The sequence below is a fragment of the Haematobia irritans genome, chromosome 2, assembly GCF_050003625.1.
Source record: "Haematobia irritans isolate KBUSLIRL chromosome 2, ASM5000362v1, whole genome shotgun sequence".
NCBI lineage: Eukaryota > Metazoa > Arthropoda > Insecta > Diptera > Muscidae > Haematobia > Haematobia irritans.
Genome location: NC_134398.1, coordinates 52993215 through 53017459, shown reverse-complemented (window position 1 = coordinate 53017459; position 24245 = coordinate 52993215). Strand labels below are relative to the sequence as shown.

Below are 24245 nucleotides of genomic sequence, written 5' to 3'. Positions count from 1 at the left end.
TATTCAAAAAAATGTGTGAAGACCTCGCATTTTCAATACACCCCAGCAAAAACTGGGTAAGCACTAGTGATTCTTTCAGTAGTATCAAAAAGTTACTACTTGTAATATTACCTGGGATTTAAAAATAATAACTTACCTGTGTAGGCAAAAAGTGATTCTTTCTATTAATACCGGTAATCAAAATCATATCTTGAGGCCCGGATTCGGCTCCACAGTGGGCACCGTTAATAGTAGCGATAAGTAATGCCAAATTACATTTCAGAAAAAAAATTCCAATAAATATACCTTTGTTTTCTAAAGTTGTATAGTACATAATTTATATTACAAAATAACATCATTGAATAGATCCGTGTCGTGGAGCGTGGTATAGTGTGTTGGATTACAAAACAACAGGGGTGAGTTCGCACTTTTTGGGTATCTTTATGGTAAAGATATTATTTTTGGAGAGCTGGTATGCTTGCGAATAAGTACTTATTTTTCGACTGCTGGTATGCTTGCACGGAAGTACATTCCTCCAATGTCATGCCCGTGAAAAAGTATTACTACTGATGTATGTACGAGGAAGTTGTTACCAATTTGGCGCAGGCATACTTGTACTCATACCTGGTAATAGGAGTTTTTGCTGGGACATAGCGCAGCAGCCACTTTTCGTTTTACTCATATAAATTATATATTTGACCATAAATAAATTCTATAAATTATATATTTGACCAGAGAACGCTGTGTTTGAGCTTCCATAATGTGGGATTTTTCTATTTGATACGTATGTATTTCGTGGCAATTATTTTCTTATAATTAATTACCACTTTGTTGTTAAATTCTAGTACGATTGCTTAGACTTCTGTTTTTAAATCGGTATCCCATATTAAAAGATATTCGCCATCTTTTTCGCAGTTTTTTTTATTTGTAACTATAAACAAAATTAAAAATAAGAAAATACTATTAGAAGAGTCAATAATATTAGTGATTGCCATTGAATTGAGGCATTTTTTACTTAATTGAAAAATCATTCCGACACATGTTGAATCATCTTCCATTCTCATCAACCTAACACAATCAAACAAGCTTTGATATTATAATTAAGTCTAACCCCTAATCGATATCAATCCATGGACGTCATTAGTTGTGATATTCAATCTTTAAAAACCAACGCCATATTCGACATCAAACAGTCAAAACCTAAAAATTTTATTTTTTTTTTTTAATTCAAAATGTAAAAATCAAAAATGGAACCATCCCCCGTCACTACCGTGGGTTTAGACAAACAGGGATCAGATCAGAAAAATGAACCCATAAATCTTCAAACCCTGGCGTCTCTACCATCACTACCGCACATCCCTAATCCCACCATCAAGGAAGATGAACTGGGGAACTTCCTCATTTGCAAAGTCCGGCGGTTCCGAAGACAAGAAGATCAACGTAAAACCCATTACATTCCACACCACCCTGTCATCATTCTCACTAATCAGAAATTGCCAATTTTCACTGGATCCAGAACCTTCACATCAGGTCCTACATACCTTCGCATCTGCGGTCCCATCCACAATGCTTCTATCTCCACCGTAATCATATACCAACATCGACATTAGTATGCGTCATTCTGTCTCCGCCTCCACTAAACAGACCAGAACTGTGCACTATCCCTATACTCGTCACGCCTCATTGGTTCGCTTCTGACCTACGTACAGGGCCCCCGACTCTCACCCGTATTGGATGCCATATAGCGCGACGTATCATCCAGGATCTGAGTCTCCCGGCAATTTAATGACAAAGCCCAGCACTTCTCTTCAAAGTCGATTACAAGTCAAAAATGTTCAAATGGATGTCATCCCAGGTTAGGCAACTGCGAACTCATACTTATAGCTCCAGCCGCCCAACTAAATTATAGTACACAAGATATAGGCCACAGCTCCTTTCGTTAAGTAGAGCAGCAAATTATCGATAATCGCACCATTCGATATTTGCGATAAAAAAAAAAAAAACAATTAAATCAGCCCTATATGAAGGCCACTATTAAGACTCATAAACCCGATCAGCCCTGAAGACCCAACGTCAGTACACGAGGTTGGTATACATACAGTATGTCAAGAAAGTCTTTTGACATTGCCAAATATTTCAAATTCCAGAAATAATTGAAGTAAAAATCGAGTTGTTAATTCGTTTTGAGAAAAATAAAATATGTATAGTTTGCAAAATACATAATAAAATATTTTTTAAAATTAAATTATATTTAATTTTGGAACAAAACATAATTTTTATCGTATTGTCAAAACACTTTCTTGACATACTGTATCATGTAGTCAAAATCATCGTCCATGTATTGGGACCATAACAAAGTCATTCATGTGCTCCAAAACGTGTCAAATATCGATGGCCTCGCACATTCCCTGCGAATTTTTAGTAATAAGATCCATTTTGAGTAATCGTGTGTGTCATTAACTAAGTAATACTAACGTAATACCCACAATATACGGAAAGTATTATTACGTTCTACTAATATGTATCTACTGGCAGACTTGAGTTGCAACGTACCCTCTCACTTACATCAATAGTGTCGTCTCCAATCTTAATCACAAACCTCAGAATATAGTTTTGCTAAAATTTCCCCCCTCTCTTTGTGCCAGCCGGTGAAGAAGCCTTATCATCCGTCGTCAACTCAACTCGTGACGATCACAAATCATGTCTATCCAAATAATCCGACACCTTTACGTATCCCATATACATCCGACACCTTTACGTATCCCATATACCCTGACCTCTACCTACATACTTCTTCTTGCTTTCCTTCAACTATAAAACCGTCTATTATAATTATCGGTTCAATTTGAGAAACGGAGTATTTAGTTTGGAATTAATAACAACAATCCTGAATGTAGATCAATATTATTGGACAAAGTAATATTTTTCTGTATAATTGGCTCGAACTCAGTACTGACCCTTACTCTAGGTCAATAATATAAAAACACATCTCATACAAGAAAAAAATTCCTATTAAAAATGTTTGTAAAGGGTATGTAGATGTGGCGATTAGCTTTTTTATGCTCACTTATACTGTTCAGTTCGTTGAGATGCCACATTATGTAAAGATACCTATTACACACAGACATTTCTATTTTTAACCGTTGAACTTAACCGATTATTTTCTTCTGTTAACTTACTTGATTGTTCAACAAACATTAGCAGACTGTTTAAGGTAACATTTTCCAGAACTGCAATTGGCTTTTCGGTGTCCCTTAGCCAGCTTTCTTGAGGGGTTACCCTCTTTTGATGTCCTTATTTTAGGAAAGGTTCGAGTTTCCAAAGAGGTGCAGCAGTCTTTCGACCCGCCTACAGGCCAACTAATAGGGCCTAATTCTTGGTCAGCGCCAAAATTTTAGCTTCAGTCGAAACCTGTCCAATGGGCTTTGAAGTTGGCAGTTCAGTGGATGATACAACGTTCACACTGGACACAAAGTCCTCGTAAAAGGAGATTTGGGCAGAAATCCTCATATATTTCAGTGGATTTTTAAAAGGGAATTATCAGCTGGCTGTTGGAGGATTATTTATTTTACGAGTATGAACACATTCGATTTGTAAAGAGATTTTAGTGGTTTTAGGTGGTTTCATTCCTAGTGAGAATGTAGTATGTCGTTGAATTTCGTTGTTCGTTGGCGCTCTGTTTCTCCAATCGATTCTTTTTATAAAGGGATGAGATTTCCAGAACGAATTATTTTGCACTCAAGAAGAACGGGATTAAGAGAACAAGATCGCGATTAATAATTGAAAACAATTAAATCTGCAATGGATTGGAATCCACTCGTTTTAAACCAGTTTTTTTTTCTTGTCTTAGAAGCGAAATTAAAGATATTAAATGACACATTACATGCTGAAGTATAGTTAGCTCTATGGTCGATAATTGCCAAGGTGTTTTAGAAGTAGTTTTACTCAGATAACCTTCCAAAAGAATAAATCTTCAATTCGACAGATGAATACTCAACACACTCAGAAAAAAGTGAATGATTTAATTTAACTTTTTTCATTCATGTGGATTCTTCCTATTTGCTACGAAAATCAGTTCGTTCAAACAAACAAAAATGTCTTTGGCACTATACGAAGTTCAACTTTCTTCAAAATTAGTTCATTTTAACTTAAAGAAGGCGTCACCTTTTTTCTGGGTGGATCCAACATATCGATTACAGCGATGACAAGTAGATAAAAGAAATATAGGAAAATTTTCAATGTTATAACAAGTGTGTTTCCTTATGTTTTGAAAAGATTGAATACTTCTTAGCACGAGTGAACTAAAATATTTTTCTATGCTAAGTATTTCTCATAGATATGATAAGCTTTCTATAATAAAGGCAGATTTATCCTTTTATAAGAAATGTTCCTAGGTTAGGTTAGGTTAAAGAGGCTGCCCGATTTAGTTTCAGGCTCACTTAGGCTATTCAATCCATTGTGATACCACATTAACTAAAAGTACCTATTACATATGGCACTTCTAGTTAAACAAAAAAAACATAGCAGACTGCTTATGTTAACGTTTTCAAGTATGTAATCTAAAGCTGTACACTCAAAAAAAAGTGAACTCTCTATTTCACTAAAGCCAATTTAACTTTGTTTTAGTTCATGGAATTATTATGTTTGGAGAAAGTTTCCTCAACTCTAATAATTTTTTGTGTACGTTAGTTAAATTAACTAAAACCCAGGAAAAAAATATACACAAATGAAGGATAAAGATTAACTAAATTCGTGTCTTCCACAAAATAGTTCTATATTTTTTTTAAATTTGTAAATTTTACTAAAAATGCGTTCATCATGAACTTCGTATGTCACTAAAGACATTCTTGCAATTTTGAACTCCAATTTTTTCCTTCAAAATACAAAATTTTCTTTAACAAATGAAAAAACTTAATTATGTCTAATAAATTTTCTTGAATTTGTCGAAAAATATTTACTTATTTTTATGACATCGGCGTGATGCCAGCGTTTGTTATACTGTTTAGTTAAAATTTTCTAAATATATTCAAAATTTTCTAAAATTAACCGAAAGTTTTCTTCTTGGTGGGTTCACTGTTTTTTCAGTGTATGCCCTAAAATTCGCTTACGCCTTACACAAAATGCAGGACACTCACACAAGAGTTGTTTAATTATTTCCTTCTCCTCCGCATCATGACAACTCCTATACAGTCATTATACTTCGCGCCAATAGTTTTTGTAAAATCGCCTATCAGGCAGCGACCCGTTGTAGTAGATATCACGAGTGATATCTGACGTCTTGAGAACACTAGCATATCTAGTGTGCGGTTTAAGTTTAAATGGGACCATATATGCTTGGTGTCTTTACATCGAACATTTGCCATCATAACAGCCTTCTCACTAAGTAAAAGACGCTTGCACTGCACAATTTTTAGCTTAGTCCCCATGTTTTCCTATTGCTTTTTTGCAGTACAAAACTACCGTGGATTTTCTCGCTCTTTCTTCAATATTAAGCTTAAAGTTCAAATTCTTTTCCAAAATAACGCCAAGGTATTCTGCACACTCACCAAATGGAATTTCACTATTCCCTAAGGAGATGGGCTTAAACGTGGGAATTTTGTGATCTTTGCAGGATTTACCCCATTACCATTCTCTTTCGCCCATTTCCCAGCAACCCGGAGGGCTCTTTGTATAATATCTCTAATAGTGGATGGAAATTGGTCCCTGCTAAGTTGATAATCATTTATATAACGCCGAAGTATTTCCATCGGGTTCGGCGGATTTGAATTGTTCAAAACTATTTAAAGCACACTTTTTTCTAGATTCCGATACAATTTCCCCGATAGTAAATGGCCACTGAGCCGCTGTGGCACCGCCAGAACATGGTTCAACCGTCTGATTTCCAGGAAAATGTGTGCCCAATAGTATCTCCATCGTCTCCTCACTGGACGTTGTCCAATTGCCCTCCGATGTTATTATGAAACCTGAATCTGAGTTAGTGGATGTTAGTACCTTCCGTAGTCTGGAAGCCTCGGACGTATTCTCAGTACTGCTGCAGTAATCATTCCAAGGGTTGTGCTGAGCCCTTCTCAGTTCTCGTTTATATCCTCTTAGATTCACCTTGTAAGCGGCCTAATCCTCCGGAACTCTTGGGGACTTTGCTTTTTTAAAGAGCTTCCTGCAGGATCTCTTCATATTACTTAACTCCGTATACTACCATGGCGGTCGATTTTCCCCCCTTGGCTTTCCTGTAGGGCATGCATCTTTCAGTGAGATGTTGAAGGCCTTTGAAATTATCTCCACGGTTTGTTCGATGTTCCGCACAGTGTTTATATTTGTCTCTGGTATTTCTGGTATCATATTGAACGTATTCCTAAACCTACTCCAATAAGCTTTCCTCACATTTGGTGGAAATATGGCCTTTGAAGTACGAACAGCCAATTTGAAACTTATGTAGTTATGATCTGAGAAGCTATGTTCCCTCAAAACTTGTCACTTGTCAATGTGACGTCCACAACCTCTTGCCTATTTCTGGTGACGAAGTTTGGTGCATCTCCCTTCTTGCAAACTACCGGATTAAGGTGGGTACTATGTTCGGTTTTCGAGTTGAAAATCACTTTATTTTCTCGACTACTTTTCCTAATATAATCAAAACTTTAAATGAAAACAAACATGTTCCTCTAAAGTCTTGCCGAAATCTGGAGGAACAAGAAACTGCGCATCAATTGGGTTAATGTATTTTTTGTTGGTTTTCAGTGACTCCTCAGCCAAGGTCTTAACGGCACATGGATGCATCTCCCTATCATGTCCCATGTAGACTGAAGATATCCAATATTTGCATTTGGCTATCTCTAGACTAGCTACTACAGTGTCTGCATTGCTCAAGGAAGGAAGCAGAAATATGTTAAGTTCGTTTTTGGAAATTGTACAAGATCGATTAAGATATAAATCCGGTATTATGCAACAGTTTGAAAACCGCACATCTTGTTCTTATATACATATGGTTCTTGAATAAGAACCACATATTTGTACCCTTTCATCAGCAGGATGATGTAAGGCTGCAGCACAAGCAACCTTACAATGGTGAAGATTTATCTGGAGGGACCGTAAAACCGTCCAAATTTTCAACCACCGTCACATCAGCCGTTTCGATTTAGTCATTAAGGACTTCCTCTTCACAGATCTCGGTGACTCTCGCAACAATCCTCGGTTCAGCTATGGTGAGGTTTGACCCTGTAGAAACTTCACGCATGCGATGTTCGTAAATGTCTACAGTTTTTATGTCTCTTTCGGCTTCGCAAAGAGATTTTAACATTACATTATTGTCCCGGAAATGCCCGGGTCTCAAAAGGGCAATAAAAACTTGATATATCTACTTTGTTTTTTCTCCAATCTGAACAATCTTGTGTTATATGACATACAGTTTGTCAAGAAAGTGTTTTGACAATGGGATAAAAATTATGTTTTGTTCCAAAATTAAATATAATGAAATTTTAAAAAAATATTTTATTATGTATTTTGCAAAGTATACATACGTACACAGAATTAAAAATTTAATAAAATATTTAATATTTCAATTATTTCTAGAATTTGAAATATTTGGCAATGTCAAAAGACTTTCTTGACATACTGTATATGTTTCGTCGCCATCGCCATCGCTTTCTTCTGGAGAGTAGGAAATGGCGATAGCCTTTTCTTCATTTTCTGCCCTGAATTGTTCTATGTCCGTTTCTACATTTTCATTTCTAATGTCGTACAATTGACCAGCAAATTTTAAAAATTCTATGAAGGCAGTTTTATTGTTCGCACCATCGCAGGAAAATTAATTTTTGAACATAGCCTTTAAAAAATATTTTTCTCCGACTGAATATTGGCAACGAACACTTTAATTATCTCCATAGTCCTACAATGGTATTGGTGTGTTGATGCGTATCAGGGTTTTTAAAATGTTTCGAATGGTTAATATTGAAATGAATGTAACCTTCTTCCTGTAATGTGGCGGAATTAGTTAACAATTTATATCTAAATAAAAATATTAAATTTACCTTAATTTAATTTATTGTTCCTAGTTTAGCATATTTTTTAATTATTGGCAATAGTGTTGTTTTTGACCAGTTTGGAACGGGAACAATAAAACGTTTATTGGATCCCTGTTACACTCCTCCCACTGTCCTTCAACAGGGTTACCTTTATGGTACTTTCTTTTACCAATTTTTGATTCGTCGATTTCGACGATTTTGCTTTCCTCGCCTATTTGGATTGTGGTTTGCAGAAGTTGTTCCAATCCACTCCTGTTTGGTCTCCACTTATACTAGCTTTTGCCATTATGTAGTCCACTGGAAGATTGTGGCACCACATAAAAGCAAAAACTAATATTTGATACACCGAAAAGTGCGAATTATTGAAAAATGTTGCTTTTATAATGGAAAATTTATAATCGCACTTGTCGGCTTTGAAGTGGGGCTTTTCGACTATTCAAATTTTTTTAATCATAGTTCGAAATTTGAGGTATATTTTATATCAAACCCTCAATTGTAAATGAAAACTATTTGGATATACGTATTAAAAAATCGGTTGTGTATTTAAAACAACTATAGATAATGTAGTTCATAAATTAAAAAGTTTATAAGTTGAAAACATATAGAAACGTTATTTATAGGCTTTCAAACTATGTAAAAAAATAAATAAGAAAATATTTAAAAAATCACGGAAAAAATTTATTTTTTATCTTATCTCCCAAACTATATTAGGGCTGTTTTCTTTTTGCACTGATAACCAGTGCTAAAATAAAACGCAAAAAAAAAAATTCAGTTCAAATTTAGATTTTGATTGGCAACACTTGGTCCCCAGCTGTCAAAATGAAATTTTTTGTTTACAAATAAAAAAAGAGGATAGAGACCGCCAATATATAGCAAAAAGTGAATTTTAATAATATTAAATATGGATATCAAAAACAAACAAAAATAATAAACCTAAATTTGTGGTGATAATTTGCATAATAATAGTTTTTGCGCAAAATCAACTGGCCGGTAGTGAAATGGATTTGGAAAGTTTTGAGGTGTGTATCAAAGTATGCTTTACATTGGAGTAAATAGTTCTGTCCGGCCAAAAAATATACGATATGTATTATCCTAAATCCCCCAGCAAAGTGTATCGTGTATGCCATACAATGTGAAAACTTTCTATTCTTCATACGTTTGTGTTTTTCTTTGGCCTCTATACTTGCATATAGGATATCTTAAACAAAATAGATTTGGAGGATGACACAACTGCTGACAACAGTACATTTTGGACTACATCGAGTAGCAATACAACCGATGAAAGTGATGCTAAAACGAATCCCCTAAAAGTTCGAAACTTCGTAGAAATAATAGACAACTCTAGCGATAAGGATTTGAATTCAAATATGAGATTAAACAAATCAAATGTGGAGTTTCTTGTGGGTAAGTCCTTATTTAACCAATAGATACTATCAAAAGAAATTGTTAGAATTTTCTTCCCCTTAGATAAATTTGCAAGCTGCTTTTGCAATGAAACGAATGACAGAGGTTTGAAGAAAATTACACCCAAAGCTAAAGTATACATGTACATTTGCTATATTTCCAAAACTATTACGTACCGACAACTCGATGTACTTTTTGGAGTGTCGAAGTCGACAGCTTGGCATTGTATAGAAGAAGTTACCAATTGGTTAGTAGGAATCTCCAATAGATTTATACATTGGCAAACTGCCGATAATATACAAAAATTAGTCAAAATGAGAGAAAAATACCCGGTGTTATAGGAGCAGTTGATTGTACTCATATAACAATAAATGCGCCTCTCCAACACAAAAGCAGTTATTTCAACCGAAAAAGAAAATATAGTGTTACTTTGCAAGCTGTTGTTGATTTGGATCAAAAATTTATTAATGTCTTTTTGCGGAGAGCCGGGCTCCATGCACGACAATTGGGTTCTAAAGCGATCAAAGTTGTACTACGAAGCCCAAAATAATAAAGAGCAAGTGTTTCCATATGGGACTTTTTTGGTCGGCGACTCTGCTTATGAATCCCAAAACTGGCTAGTTCCACCTTTCAAAGATTATGGAAAATGGACGCCCATGCAAAAGAAATTTAATTATTTACATTCTTCAACCAGAATTGTCGTTGAGAATGCATTTGGGCTTCTAAAAGGAAGATTCCGAAGATTGTTAAAATTCACGGAGCACCGTAATATTAAAACAATAAGTAACCTTGTTATAAGCGCATGCGTTCTCCACAAATTATGTCTACTGACGATATTTGGGTAGTTTGGGACGATGTGGAGGATGATAATAGTATGCCAAAGGATGAAAGCGTGAGGCAGCCTGTTAGAATTGGTAGAAATCGAAGACAGCAATTAATACAAGAATTCATTGAAAAAAAATTATTATAATATTATAGTACAATAACATTTTGGAGAAACAAATGTCGTAAAAAATAATAACACACTAAAATTTACAATAACGTTCGTATTTGCGGAGATCGTAGATCAATTAGTTTTAAATCTGGTCGCATTTTCAAAGAGCACCGTGGACTATTTGTTTGTTTAGGATTTATCCCTGTTGCAAATAAACAATAATTATAATAAAAATAATAATAGAACCAAATAAAATTGTATATAGAAATAAAATGTTAACAAAATTTTCTATAGAAAAACAAGTAAGTAAAGTCTAAAGTCGGGCGGGGCCGACTACATTATACCCTTCACCACTTTGCAGACCAAACCATCTTAACTCCTTCATGAAGGTTTATATTCACATATACAAATATTTATACCTTAGCCGATTTTTGTATTTGTACAAATTCTCTACAATTAAGATTAAATCGGCAAATGCCCTGGGATGAAGCACAATGTTAATAAAAAAATATTGGAAACAGTTAAATATGAACCAATTTTGAGGCATCTTCGCAAAAGTGTATTGATAATTTATCGGACTATAGAAATGTATTAGAGATATAGGAAAATTGGAGTCAGTTTTACATGTTTTTGACTTAGCAGTGGCGATTTTTCAATGAAAATGTGGGTATTTTGTCAAAATCGGAAAAACATATATATGGAAGCTATATCGAAATCTGAACCGTTTTCAACCAAATATGACATGCATGGTTACAATGTTAATTCTACTCCCTGTGCAAAATTTCACATAAATCGGATTACAAATTTGACATCTGGAACAATATGAGTGTAAATCGGACGAAAGATATATATGAGAGCTATATCTAAATCTGAACCGATTTTAACCAATATTGGCATGTATATCGAGAACGTTAATTCTAGTCCCTGTACAAAATTTAAATCAAATAAGGGCAAACTTCTGACTTCTGGGGCCATATATGTCCATATCGGACGAAAGATATATATGGGAGCTATATCTAAATCTGAACCGATTTCAACCAAATTTTGCATGTATTGCCATCATGTTATTTCTACTCTCTGTGCAAAATAACACTTAGATCGCATTACAAATTTGACCTCTGGGGTCATATGAGTGTAAATCGGACGAAAGATATATATGGGAGCTATATCTAAATCTGAACCGATTTTCACCAAGCTTGGCATGTATGTCGAGAACGTAAATTCCACTGCCTGTACAACATTTGAAGTATATAAGGCTAAAACTCTGGCTTCTACACTGAAAAAAAAGCATACTCGGTTCCAAAGATTTTGTCTTTACTGTAAAAAAGTTGGTATTGATTCCGAGCCAAAGAAGCGGAGAATACAAGTAAGGATACTTTTAAGACACAATTCTCTTTTAAATTTAGGTTTTGTGTACTTGCTTCTAGGAAGCAAATTTTAATTTTTCGCTTTCTCAGCTTTTTTTCTTCATATGCTATCAAAGTCCTTTAAAAACGAGTTAACGGCAACTTTATTTTCCAAATTAAGACTCGACTTCCAGTAGAAATTATGCTATGTTTGAAGTAAAAAACTTCTTTAAAATAAAGTTTTGAAAAACATGTCCTATATTTGAACAATTTTTTGCTTTGTAGTCAAGATGCAAAAAGACAACAAATTTAAAGACAATTTCATTAAATTTAAAGATTTTTTCTGAATTATTAAAGTCAAGTTGACCTTAGCTTATAATTTTTTTCTTTCATGTTAAGATACCCATTTTTAAGTAAAATCGCTTAATTATAAGGACAATACGACTTCATTGAAAAGTTTATCGACTTTTGGACAAGGAAAATAACTTTATTTTAGAGAAATGCGTCTTCTATGGTAAGCAAAATTTGTATTCGTATTTTAAAGACGTGAAATCTTTGACCTCACGACAATATTTTTCTCAGCGTAGGGCCATAAAGTGTATATCGGGCGAAAGTACATATGGGAGCTATATCTAAACCTGATCCGATTTCGCTGAAGTTTTGCAGGATTTACGAGACTCACAAAACATTTGAATATGCGAAATATGAAGAAGATCGGTTGATAAATACGTGTTTTTAGTCCAGATCGGTTATAAATATATATGGCAGCTATATCTAAATCTGAATCAATAGGGATCGTCTTTGAGCCGAAAAACGACCCTGTGCCAAATTTGAGAACAAAAATAAGGATGACTTTTCATGGTTAAATAAAAGAACAAAGTATCTGATACTTACTTTTCCGGTTTATACAACTTCTTCAAAAAGCTCATACGACTCATTAAATGCCATGGTTTTCGGCGTGACGTATTAGAAGTGGTTGAAATCATTTGAAAATTAAGCTCCCATCGATATTTTTGGCGCAAGGCCTTCCATCGAGCTTTACATTCTAGAACTAAAATATAATTAGATAAATAGAATTAGATAAAACAAATTACATTGGTGATTTCAAACTTACTTGGAGATTTTAATACTTTCGCGATGCTTTGCCACGTACTCGACTTGAAATAGGGATCATTGTAATGTGTGGCATTTCGATCCCACAAATGTGGGTGTGCCGCGACCAATTCTATTAATTTTTTTGTATCAATCTGTAATGTCAAACATTTCACACATAAGTTTTTGGATAGAGGTATGTACTATGTTCAGTTTTCAAGCTGGTATGTTACGCACTCAATGCCTTACATCTATTCCATCCATAATTTGACAAGACGTGATAAAAATGTATTATTATATATCGTCATTATTATATATCAAAAAAGACGTAAGTTACAAAAAATCCAAAATCGACTTCTTGATTGATTACTATGCACCGTATCAAAATACACGTAAAGTTTTAAAGTCATACAACTAAAACCGACAATTTTATTTTCAAAATTATAAAAGCCGTAACAAGCAAGCGCAAAGAACTGCAAGAAATTTTTTTACTTCTCCTGTAAAATGTTTGCAATGTAAGTTACGTCTTTGAAAAACCGAACATAGACATACTCACTTTAATGTAAAATAATGCGTATTTTTACTTACCATTTTACTTTTTTTGCAAACGAAGCGTAAAATTACAAGCTTTTGGAAAAATGGCGAATATATTTCGTTACAGTTATCAAGTCCAATTTTTGACATTCCACTTTCAAGTATTTTCGTAAACAGCCCAAGACACAATGAGACGATGGTCCTTAGCGAAAAGCGAACATGGTATTGACTAGAGGTCTGCATAATTCCATTTGTAAATGCAGAGTACACGTGTACTTGCTACATGAGTACATCTATTTGAGAGAGTCGCAAAACAATTGGTACACATTTTGATGAACACCAAAAGCCACGAGTAACTTCTTGTTGCTACTCTGATGTCTTCACTACCAACAAACACATATTCCTCTTTTTCTCTTATAGAAGTGTACTCAGAGTGATCACGTCGAGTATGTTGCGAGAACAAAACTTCATAGAGTACTCCATGTACCCAGTGGTGCCAACTATTTTTGGCTGAAAATCGTCAATTTTAAAAATATTTTTCGTCAAAATTTTCGTCAATTCATCCCAAAGAATTCGTCAAAAATCGTCACCTATAAAACAGCTAAAAAAAAGATTTAGAAACAAAATAAAAGTTTTATTCAAACATCTGAGGTATACATATATTGTATTCACAATAAAGCTGTAATATAAAAAAAGGGTTTAATTCATTTTAGTTACATGAATAATGCCGTTAAAATCTCTAATTAAGTCATATAGTTTCCAGTTTATTAAACGGCGATTTAGACAGAAAAATGTCCTATTCTCCAAGCGATTTTAAATCCTTATTACTTGCTCATGTATAATTTTTATTATTATTACTATTATCGGTAAATCGGTAAATAAGGTGACTTTAACTAAACTGGCTTCATAGCAATCAGAAATATTTAGCTTTAAATAGTTTTTAGACAAATGAATACCTTGCAATGTTTAAGTTTCAAAGGGATTCCGAATTTTAGGTTTATTTATATTGATTGCTTGGAAATTTCTTTCTACATTGGAGACGGTTACATATAAATTGTCTTATTATTGAGATTCAAAATAACTTGTTTACATTACAACTTATGAAAATTGTCGACTTATAACTACATCACTTTGAAAAATCGTCAAATCGACATAAAAACCCTTAAAAGGAAACGCTTGAGTCGAGCATTTTAAAAAATCGTCATCTCATAACTACGTTGTTTAAAATCGTCGTCAAATCGTCAGAGGCCAAATTTACCATCAAAAATCGTCAAAATGACGAAAAATCGTCAGAGTTGGCACCGCTGCATGTACCATATGCAGTTTCAGAAATTCAAAAAAACAGTTACTCTCCATAATGTATGTTTTGGTTTGTTATAAAGAACGGCAAACGTTAAGGTAAGTGTGTGACATACATAAATATATGAAATATGTGATATACATACATATCTATGATTAATAATAATGGAAAGTTTTACTTCGCACATAACTGAGAAATACTTGTGGTACCACGTGAAGTGAAGAGAATCGATGTTTTACTTTTTGTCAAGTACTTACATTTTTATTGTTCCTTTTTTTCGGAACACATATTGTTTCGGATAAGTACTTGGTGGTATTTGACAAGCAAGTGTTCTCTTCACTTCACTACTTGCGCTCTGAGAGAAAGACAGTGTATGTACTATATTCGACAGCGAATTGCACACATGTAGTGAAAAGTTATTCGATGCAGACCTCTAGTATTGACCTTAAAAAGGTGGGTATTGAGTTAGAGTTTAAGGTGAGAACTAAGATCGAGTTTAACCGCTAATTGTATCCTTAAAATGGATTATTAAAGAAAAGTAATCGTGAAATATAATTGAGTGTTGAAAGACATGTCCAATGTTATTTTAGTTTTGTAGTCAAGATACAAAATGTCAAGTATTTTAACGATGATTTAATTAATATTGAAGAATTTTTCAGAATTATTAAAGCCATGTAGGCCAACAAAATTTTCCTTCATGTGAAGATAGATTAATTTGAATCACTTAACCGTGAGGACAACAATACTTTATTAAAACGTTTATCCACTCTTGGACGAGAAGAACACTTTATACATTACGAAAAAATCGCATTCGTATATTGAGCACAAGAAATCTTTGGCTATATGACAATATTTTTCTAGTGTATGTGTATGCTGAATCCTAAGAATGAAACAGTGTATAGTGCTGTTCATAATGGCATTTGCTCCATTAGTTCAACGATATAAATTTGGATATACACACTGTTAGAAAAATATGTTTTTTATATGTTCCGATATAAATAAAATGTGTTTCGAGCACAATTTTTAAACACAATATATTTAAGTGCAAACATGTAAACTAATACTAAATGTTTGGGACACATATGTCAATATGTTAGAATATATTATGTTTGCGGCATAATTGTTTCATAAAAATAATATGTTTGAATGTAAACATATATAAATTTACAAATTTCGAGTAAACATATATATGTTGTGATATTTTATTCGGAGAGCGACAGAGAGAGAGTATAGAAAAAGAAATAGAGATGGAAACCGGGAGGGTTGAGGGAAGATATCAACATAACACAGCGAGAGGATGAAAAGAGGACAATTTCTGTGAAACCGCTTGTATGTTGTTTCGGAAAACTGTTTTATGATAAGGCCAAAAATTTGATATGCTTAAGTCTAAATATTATTTAATTTGAATATTAGAATGAGTATTCGGAGTAAAGAGAATAGACATTCGGAACCAAGAGAATAGACCTTTGAAAAAAAGCATGTGTTTTCGCCTTGAGAGCAGCATTTTATGTATGTGTGGACATGTGTTTTGTTTATCATTTTGGCATTATGGGCACATTTTTTTCTTGGTTCATTAAATGAAACCGGAATGTACGAGGAGTAAGTCAAAATATTCAGGCAAAGGAAATTAAAAAAAAACGGTGGAATATATACAAAAATTACAAAGGGATTTTCATAAAAATAACGAAGGGGCACTATACTCTTTTTAGAGTTGGGACATTAAAATGAAAAAAGGAGGATATACTGAACAATTAAACAGTAAAATATATAAAAACAAAGTTTAGTTCCCTTTATTAATAAAATTGTTATTTTTGCAATAAAAAAATAATATGTTATCCCAAAGCTCAGTCCATTTCGTTTATATCAAGTACTATTTCTGACTGTTAATCTTGAATAAACCACATTTCGAAGTTTCATTATAAAAATTTAATATAGTATAAATATAAATGTGTAAATTAAAAAAAAAATGGTGTTCGGTCGGCAGACATGCTAACCACTGCTCCACGTGGCCAACAAATGTATGTTTCTGTTAAATAATGTTATGTTTGCATGGGCTCGTGGGCGCTGCAAACTATGCTATATAAACGATAATTGTCTACTGGTGACTATAACAGCTACGTAGCCCAGTGGATAGTGTGTAGGCTTACAAACTGTATGGTTCTCGGTTCGATTCTCCGTCCGGGCTAAAGATAAAATTTAAAAAATTTATAAAATTTAATAATTTCTTCAACATTATTTGTATTACAGAAAAAGGTGCCAAGAACTAAAAAAATTTCGTGGAAGTGAAAATTATGTGAAAGAATGAGCACAATCTTCTTTGGGACAAATTCTTCCAAGCATATAATATTTTTGGGCTCAAAATGCTTCCAAACATATAATATGTTCACATAAAACAAACATATTAATGTTTCGGCAGTATTCAATAATATATGTGCTTCCTGCAAAATATGTTTGGAACATATGCGATTTTTTTTTGAGGGTGCACGAATTGCAGCAATTTAATAAAAATCATCACAAATTACTGAGAAGTATTTACTATTGTCATTATTTTCATTATAAGGTTTATTTTCAACAGACAATATGGTTGCAAATGTTATGAATAGTACTGTAGATATGTAGAAATAATCAAATTTTAATGGTTTGGAACGGTTAGTGGTCAGCAGCAAAACTCGAACTTAATACCCACCTTTAGTTTTACAAACAATGTAAACACATTAGAATGGTTTGTTTCAACTATGTATATGGTGTATTAACGTACAAACTTCCAAACATGACAATAAGAAAGTAGTTTGATATATCATACCATTTAAAATTATACTTGTCAAGTTCGTCTAAGTTATGGAGTCCATACACTCTTAGAAAAATATGTTTTTCATATGTTCCGATATAAACAAAATGTGTTTCGGGCACAATTTTTAAACACAATTTATTTAAGTGCAAACATGTAATGTTCCTAAACTAACACTAAATGTTTGGGACATCTATGTTAATATGTTAGAATATATTATGTTTGGGGCATGAATGTTTCATAAAAATCATATGTGTGAATGCCAACATATATGAATTTACAAATTTCGACTAAACATACATATGTTGTGATATTTTATTCAAAGCGACAGAGAGAGAGTATAGAGAAAAAAATAGAGATGGAAACCGGGAGAGTTGACGAAAGATATCAACATAACACACCGAAAGAATCAAAAGAGAACAATTTCTGTGAAACCGCTTGCATGTTGTTTCGGAAAACTGTTTTATGATAAGGCCAAAAATTTGATATGCTTAAGTCTAAATATTATTTAATTTGAATAAAGAGAATGGACATTCCGAACCAAGAGAATAGACATTTGAAAAACAAACAGCATACGTTTTCGCCTTGAGAGCAGCATTTTATGTATGTGTGGACATGTGTTTTGTTTATCATTTTGGCATTATGGGCACAATTTTTTTCTTGGTTCGTTAAAAGAAATCAGTGGTCTTCATAAAAATAACAAAAAGGGCACTATACTCTTTTTAGAGTTGGGACAGTAAAATGAAATAAGGAGGAAATAGTGAAAAATTACGCAGTAAAATGTATAAAAACAAAGTTTAGTTCCTCTTTATTAATACGTAGTCCACGAGGAGTTGACGGACACCTTCAAATATAAAAGCGGGCATTAAATTCGAGTTTTGCAGCTAAAACAATTTAAAAAGTTTATTTTCTTTAAAATGAATTATTAAAGAAAAATAAAAGGCATTTTAGAGCGATGGTATTAAATGCTAGTAAAAAACTGTTCACGCCTAAATAAATTTATGTTTATATTATAAAATTATTTATGTATGTTTATACTCGACTCCACGTTCTTCTTTTGTTAGAGTTTTTGAATTCCTTCCAAATTTTAAAGTTTTGTACCAAAAACAGTTTTTTATTACAAAATTGTTATTTTTGCAATAAAAAAATAATATTTTATCCAAAAATCAGCCAATTTCGTTTATATCAAGCACTGTTACTGACTATAAATCTTTAATAACCCACATTTCGAAGTTTCATAATAAAAATTTTATATAGTATAAATATAAATGTGTAAATTAAAAAAAAAAAAAACAAAAAAAATGTTCGGTCGGACCAGGGATTGAACCCACGACCCTTTGCATGCAAGGCAGACATGCTAACCACTGCTCCACGTGGCAAACAAATGTATGTTTCTGTTAAATAATGTTATGTTTGCATGGGCTCGTGGGCGCTGCAAACTATGCTATATAAATGTAACTTATAACGATAATTATCTGCTGGTGACCATAACAGCTACGTAGCCCAGTGGATAGTGTGTTGGTTTACAAACAGTATGGCCCTCGGTTCGATTCTCCGTGCAGGCGAAAGGTAAAATTTAAAAAATTTATAAAAGTGAATAATTTCTTCAACATTATTTGTATTACAGAAAAAGGTGCCAAGAACTAAAAATTTCGTGGAAGTGAAAATTACGATAATGTTAGGGAATGAGCACAATCGTCTTTGGGAAAAATTTTTCCAAGCATATAATATTTTTGGGCTCAAAATGCTTCCAAACATATCATATGTTCACATAAAACAAACATATTAATGTTTCGGCAGTATCCAATAATATATGTGCTTCCTGCAAAATATGTTTGGAACATATGTTAAAGAAGCGATTTTTTTTGAGGGTGTAGAGACCATGCAGTCATTTTGGTTTTGTTGATTCCTTCCCTTAATCTAAAAAAAGAATTTATTTATATTATTTGATATATTTATATATTATAATTTATATTTATAGTAAATCTCATTACAATAAATACCTTCTTAATAGCATCTATTACGGCTTTATTTCTTTGCGCCATAATTTGTAATTTTTCTTCCAAGTACTTTTGATACATTTCTTCTCGGCAGTTGATGCTTTCCGTTTTCAAACGTAACTTTTCCTCTAAATATTTGTCCTTGGCTGACAATTTACATTTTTTTGTTGTTGGTACTGAAGAAGTTTTATTCAGGTTTGTCTCATTTGCATTTTTCTCGTCTTCTGCAATTTTATTTGCCGCCTTCGAAGTTGTGGGTTGGGAATATAGTTGAGTTTCATATACAACTTGGCTATATTCATATTCGTCCTCGGAGAGAATTTCAATAGACATATTTTCATAAGATTCCACTGGTATTAAAACATAAAGAAATAGGTTTACGCTTAGCTATTTAAGCATTTGTTAGACAATAGTTCTATCTTCCCATAAGGGCACAATTTTATTAAACCCCAATATAAAACACTGAATTCACTAAAATACCTGATAATTTTGATGGAGTACATCTTTGTTCTATTCCTACATCTAATGAATTTGAGTTGGAAATTGTAGGCTGCCTTCCAAACAACTCCTCCAATTCATCCATGTATGGAACACAAGTAGCACCAGCGCATGTACGTCTAGCATTGTCTTTTGCAGATTTATAGGCCCTTAATAAAGATTTCATTTTTTTTGCCAGGCTTTCTGGCGTTATGCTGGTATTCTAGTAAATGGGATGTATTAAATAATATTAAATTGTAAATATGACGCTAACCTTAAACCCTTGAAAAATCATGTCATCCAACACACATGAATAGGCGCTTATTTTTCTACGAGGATTTTCAAAATCCTCTTTCCTTGCTCTATAGCAAGATAAAAAAGGAGCGTTTCAGATTTGGTCCACACTTTTCGTTTCCTATAATTTATAAATAAATTATTAAACAAAATCTAGAAATATTTCTTGTACTTACAATTTGTTATTGTTATTTATTTTGGTTTGACATTTGATATTTTCAGTAGTTGCCAATCCAATCAGTAGTTGCCAATCCAATTTTTGTAGTTGCCAACTCATATTTTGACAACTAAAAAATTATCTTACCATGGTAACTCTGGTGCGATTTGCACTGATAGTGGTTCTGGATAGAACACCAGTGCAACGAATCTCATACAAAAGTTCCAACCAGTGCAAAAAGAAAACAGCCCTATTATATACTTATAAACTATAAAAATGCATATATTAATTTCAAATTTGATGAAGAGATTACGAACGTAAGAAATTATTAAAGTCAAGGAAATTTTAATTCCATGAACTAAAATAAAGGGTGATTTGTTAAGAGCTTGATAACTTTTTTTTAAAAAAAAACGCATAAAATTTGCAAAATCTCATCGGTTCTTTATTTGAAACGTTAGATTGGTCCATGACATTTACTTTTTGAAGATAATTTCATTTAAATGTTGACCGCGGCTGCGTCTTAGGTGGTCCATTCGGAAAGTCCAATTTTGGGCAACTTTTTCGAGCATTTCGGCCGGAATAGCCCGAATTTCTTCGGAAATGTTGTCTTCCAAAGCTGGAATAGTTGCTGGCTTATTTCTGTAGACTTTAGACTTGACGTAGCCCCACAAAAAATAGTCTAAAGGCGTCAAATCGCATGATCTTGGTGGCCAACTTACCGGTCCATTTCTTGAGATGAATTGTTCTCCGAAGTTTTCCCTCAAAATGGCCATAGAATCGCGAGCTGTGTGGCATGTAGCGCCATCTTGTTGAAACCACATGTCAACCAAGTTCAGTTCTTCCATTTTTGGCAACAAAAAGTTTGTTAGCATCGAACGATACCGATCGCCATTCACCGTAACGTTGCGTCCAACAGCATCTTTGAAAAAATACGGTCCAATGATTCCACCAGCGTACAAACCACACCAAACAGTGCATTTTTCGGGATGCATGGGCAGTTCTTGAACGGCTTCTGGTTGCTCTTCACTCCAAATGCGGCAATTTTGCTTATTTACGTAGCCATTCAACCAGAAATGAACCGAACACTGATTTTGGTAATAAAATTCAATGATGAAATGAACCGAACACTGATTTTGGTAATAAAATTCAATGATTTGCAAGCGTTGCTCGTTAGTAAGTCTATTCATGATGAAATGTCAAAGCATACTGAGCATCTTTCTCTTTGACACCATGTCTGAAATCCCACGTGATCTGTCAAATACTAATGCATGAAAATCCTAATCTCAAAAGAATCACCCTTTAGAATGACATTAGCTATAGTGACATATAGGGTTCACTTTTTTTTAAGTGTAGTCCCTATATATAAAGGAAAAAAATGGAAAATTGAGAATTTCGTGAGCACATTAGCAGCGTTGCCAGAATTGTTTCACCAAAAACCGCTAGATTTGCCTAAAAAAATGCTAAAAAACCAAAAAAAAATACCCCGAAAAAGCTAACATTTTTTGTATCAAAAGTCATATTTTTTGATTGGAATTTAAGAAACTTGAAAGCTTTATTTCACTTAAAATATATATTAATTTAATAGTATTCATTAATTAATTGTACTTCTGTGAGACTGTAATAATATCTAAGACATATTAGCTCCATTTGCGTACTCAATAAATTTTGATTACCATCACAAGTTTTTACTGGAAGTCCTTCGTTTACACCAAAAGAACATTTTTTCCCAATAAAAACTTACAGGAAGTTGCACACAATTATCAGCTTTTAGTCATCAACAAATCCAATGTGCAATATATTGCACAATCTCACATGGAAGTGTATTAGAAAATATCAATAAGTTTCATTTTAATTGATTTAAAACCGGTGAATTAATGATCAATTCGTGAACGTGTACACGCAAAAAATAATTCTTTGCTCCCAAACGAAATTTTAGACAAACAAAGATCGTTTCTCATTTAAGGAAGGAAAGTATATACTTTTTGTGAAAAACGTATATCGTTAGCTTAATGTGTAAAGGTGCTAAGTCAACCTTTTATAAAAAATGGATTAAGATGCAGATCGACAGATGAATCAAAAATACATAGTTTAACAAAATAAAATATGTTAAATATGTTTTTTTCTCTGTTTGGTAATGATGTCTAAAAGTGCTAAGTCAGTACCTGTTAAAATACACGTACTAAGTCAAATTTTAGGTTGAGTAGGCTTTGCTAAAAAATTTTAATAGCAATTTTTTTATGGGATTTTGCGAAAAGTTTACTGTTTGTATTGAAATCATAAAAGGTAACACATGGATATTATTGCTCCATTTTTGCAAATAATCATGTTTGTACAAATTTATTTCGGTAAAGGACGGTGTGGTTCACTTAGGGTTTAGTGAACTGCCTGAATTTATTCTGATAATTGGTTGATAGTTTTACTGCAAGTAGAGGATGCTGATGAGGAATGTGGTAATTCCGAAACGTGCGTCCATCCAACCATCTTGCAGTCTATAGGGCTTTGCCCAAATAACTTTGACAAACATTATTTTCCTCTGTTGATTAAGCTACACTTGTAGTTTCAATGCATGGTTTTAAGCTGAAATCAAAAACAACAAAATGATTGAAGAATAAACCAACAATAACAAACAAAAAATCGTATTTTAATTATTCTCTCCATGGTCGTATAGTTGATACTCTAACGTAACATAAGTAGTAAGACCAACTACACCCTCAAAAAAAAATCGCTTCTTTAACATATGTTCCAAACATATTTTGCAGGAAGCACATATATTTTTGGATACTGCCGAAATATTAATATGTTTGTTTTATGTGAACATATTATATGTTTGGAAGCATTTTGAGCCCAAAAATATTATATGCTTGGAAGAATTTTTCTCAAAGACGATTGTGCTCATACAGTTTTTAAGCCAACACACTATCTACTGGACTACGTAGCTGTTATAGTCACCAGTAGATAATTGTCGTTATAAGTTACATTTATATAGCATAGTTTGCAGCGCCCACGAGCCCATGCAAACATAACATTATTTAACAGAAACATACATTTGTTTGCCACGTGGATCAGTGGTTAGCATGTCTGCCTTGCATGCAAAGGGTCGTGGGTTCAATCCCTGCTCCGACCGAACACTTTTTTTATTTACACATTTATATTTATACTATATTAAATATTTATAATGAAACTTCGAAATGTGGGTTATTAAAGATTTATAGTCAGTAACAGTGCTTGATATAAACGAAATTGACTGATTTTTGGATAAAATATTATTTTTATATTGCAAAAATAACAATTTTGTAACAAAAAACTGTTTTTGGTACAAAACTTTAAAATTTGGAAGGAATTCAAAATCTCTAACAAAAGAAGAACGTGGAGTCGAGTATGAACATACATAAATAATTTTATAATATAAACATAAATTTATTTAGGCGTGAACAGTTTTTTACTAGCATTTAACACCATCGCTCTAAAATTCCTTTTATTTTTCTTTAATAATTCATTTTAAAGAAAAACTTTTTAAATTGTTTTAGCTGCAAAACTCGAACTTAATGCTCGCTTTTATATTTGAAGGTGTCCGTCAACTCCTCGTGGACTACTTATTAATAAAGAGGAACTAAACTTTGTTTTTGTACATTTTACTGTGTAATTTTTCACTATTTCCTCCTTATTTCATTTTACTGTCCCAACTCTAACAAGTATAAACGGCCGTAAGTTCGGCCAGGCCGAATCTTATGTACCCTCCACCATGGATTGCGTAGAAACTTCTACGAAAGACACAATCGAATTACTTGGGTTGTGGTATCTTAAATCGTTTTCTAAATTGTGAGTTAGTCCACACGTGGTATATATTAGACAAAAAGGTATGTAAGTCTATAAATAATTACGAGTCGCTATGGACTTTTGCACGGTACGTAGGGAGCCAGAA

General features: G+C 33.2%; 1 protein-coding gene across 1 annotated transcript; it reads right to left on the bottom strand.

Annotated features, from left to right (window-relative positions):
- Positions 1-692: 692 nt before the first annotated feature.
- LOC142224565 (uncharacterized) lies at positions 693-20258 on the bottom strand. Its single transcript, XM_075294350.1, has 6 exons — positions 20147-20258; positions 19876-20095; positions 19399-19745; positions 12796-12928; positions 12576-12732; positions 693-910 (listed from the first exon to the last, which is right to left on the bottom strand). The coding sequence occupies exons 1-6, from the start codon at positions 20165-20167 to the stop codon at positions 901-903; spliced, it is 888 nt and encodes a 295-aa protein (XP_075150465.1). The 5' UTR covers positions 20168-20258; the 3' UTR covers positions 693-900.
- Between the last annotated feature and the right edge of the window lie 3987 nt (positions 20259-24245).

What these genes read in the sequence shown, in the direction of transcription:
- LOC142224565 (XM_075294350.1), bottom strand. Translation starts at nt 20,167, where the DNA reads ATGATTTTTCAAGGGTTTAAG. An exon ending in TAATAGATGCTATTAAGAAG is followed by an intron (nt 12,929 to 19,398) that starts GTATTTATTGTA and finishes TTGACATTACAG; the next exon opens with ATTGATACAAAAAAATTAAT. An exon ending in GAAAGTATTAAAATCTCCAA is followed by an intron (nt 12,733 to 12,795) that starts GTAAGTTTGAAA and finishes ATTATATTTTAG; the next exon opens with TTCTAGAATGTAAAGCTCGA.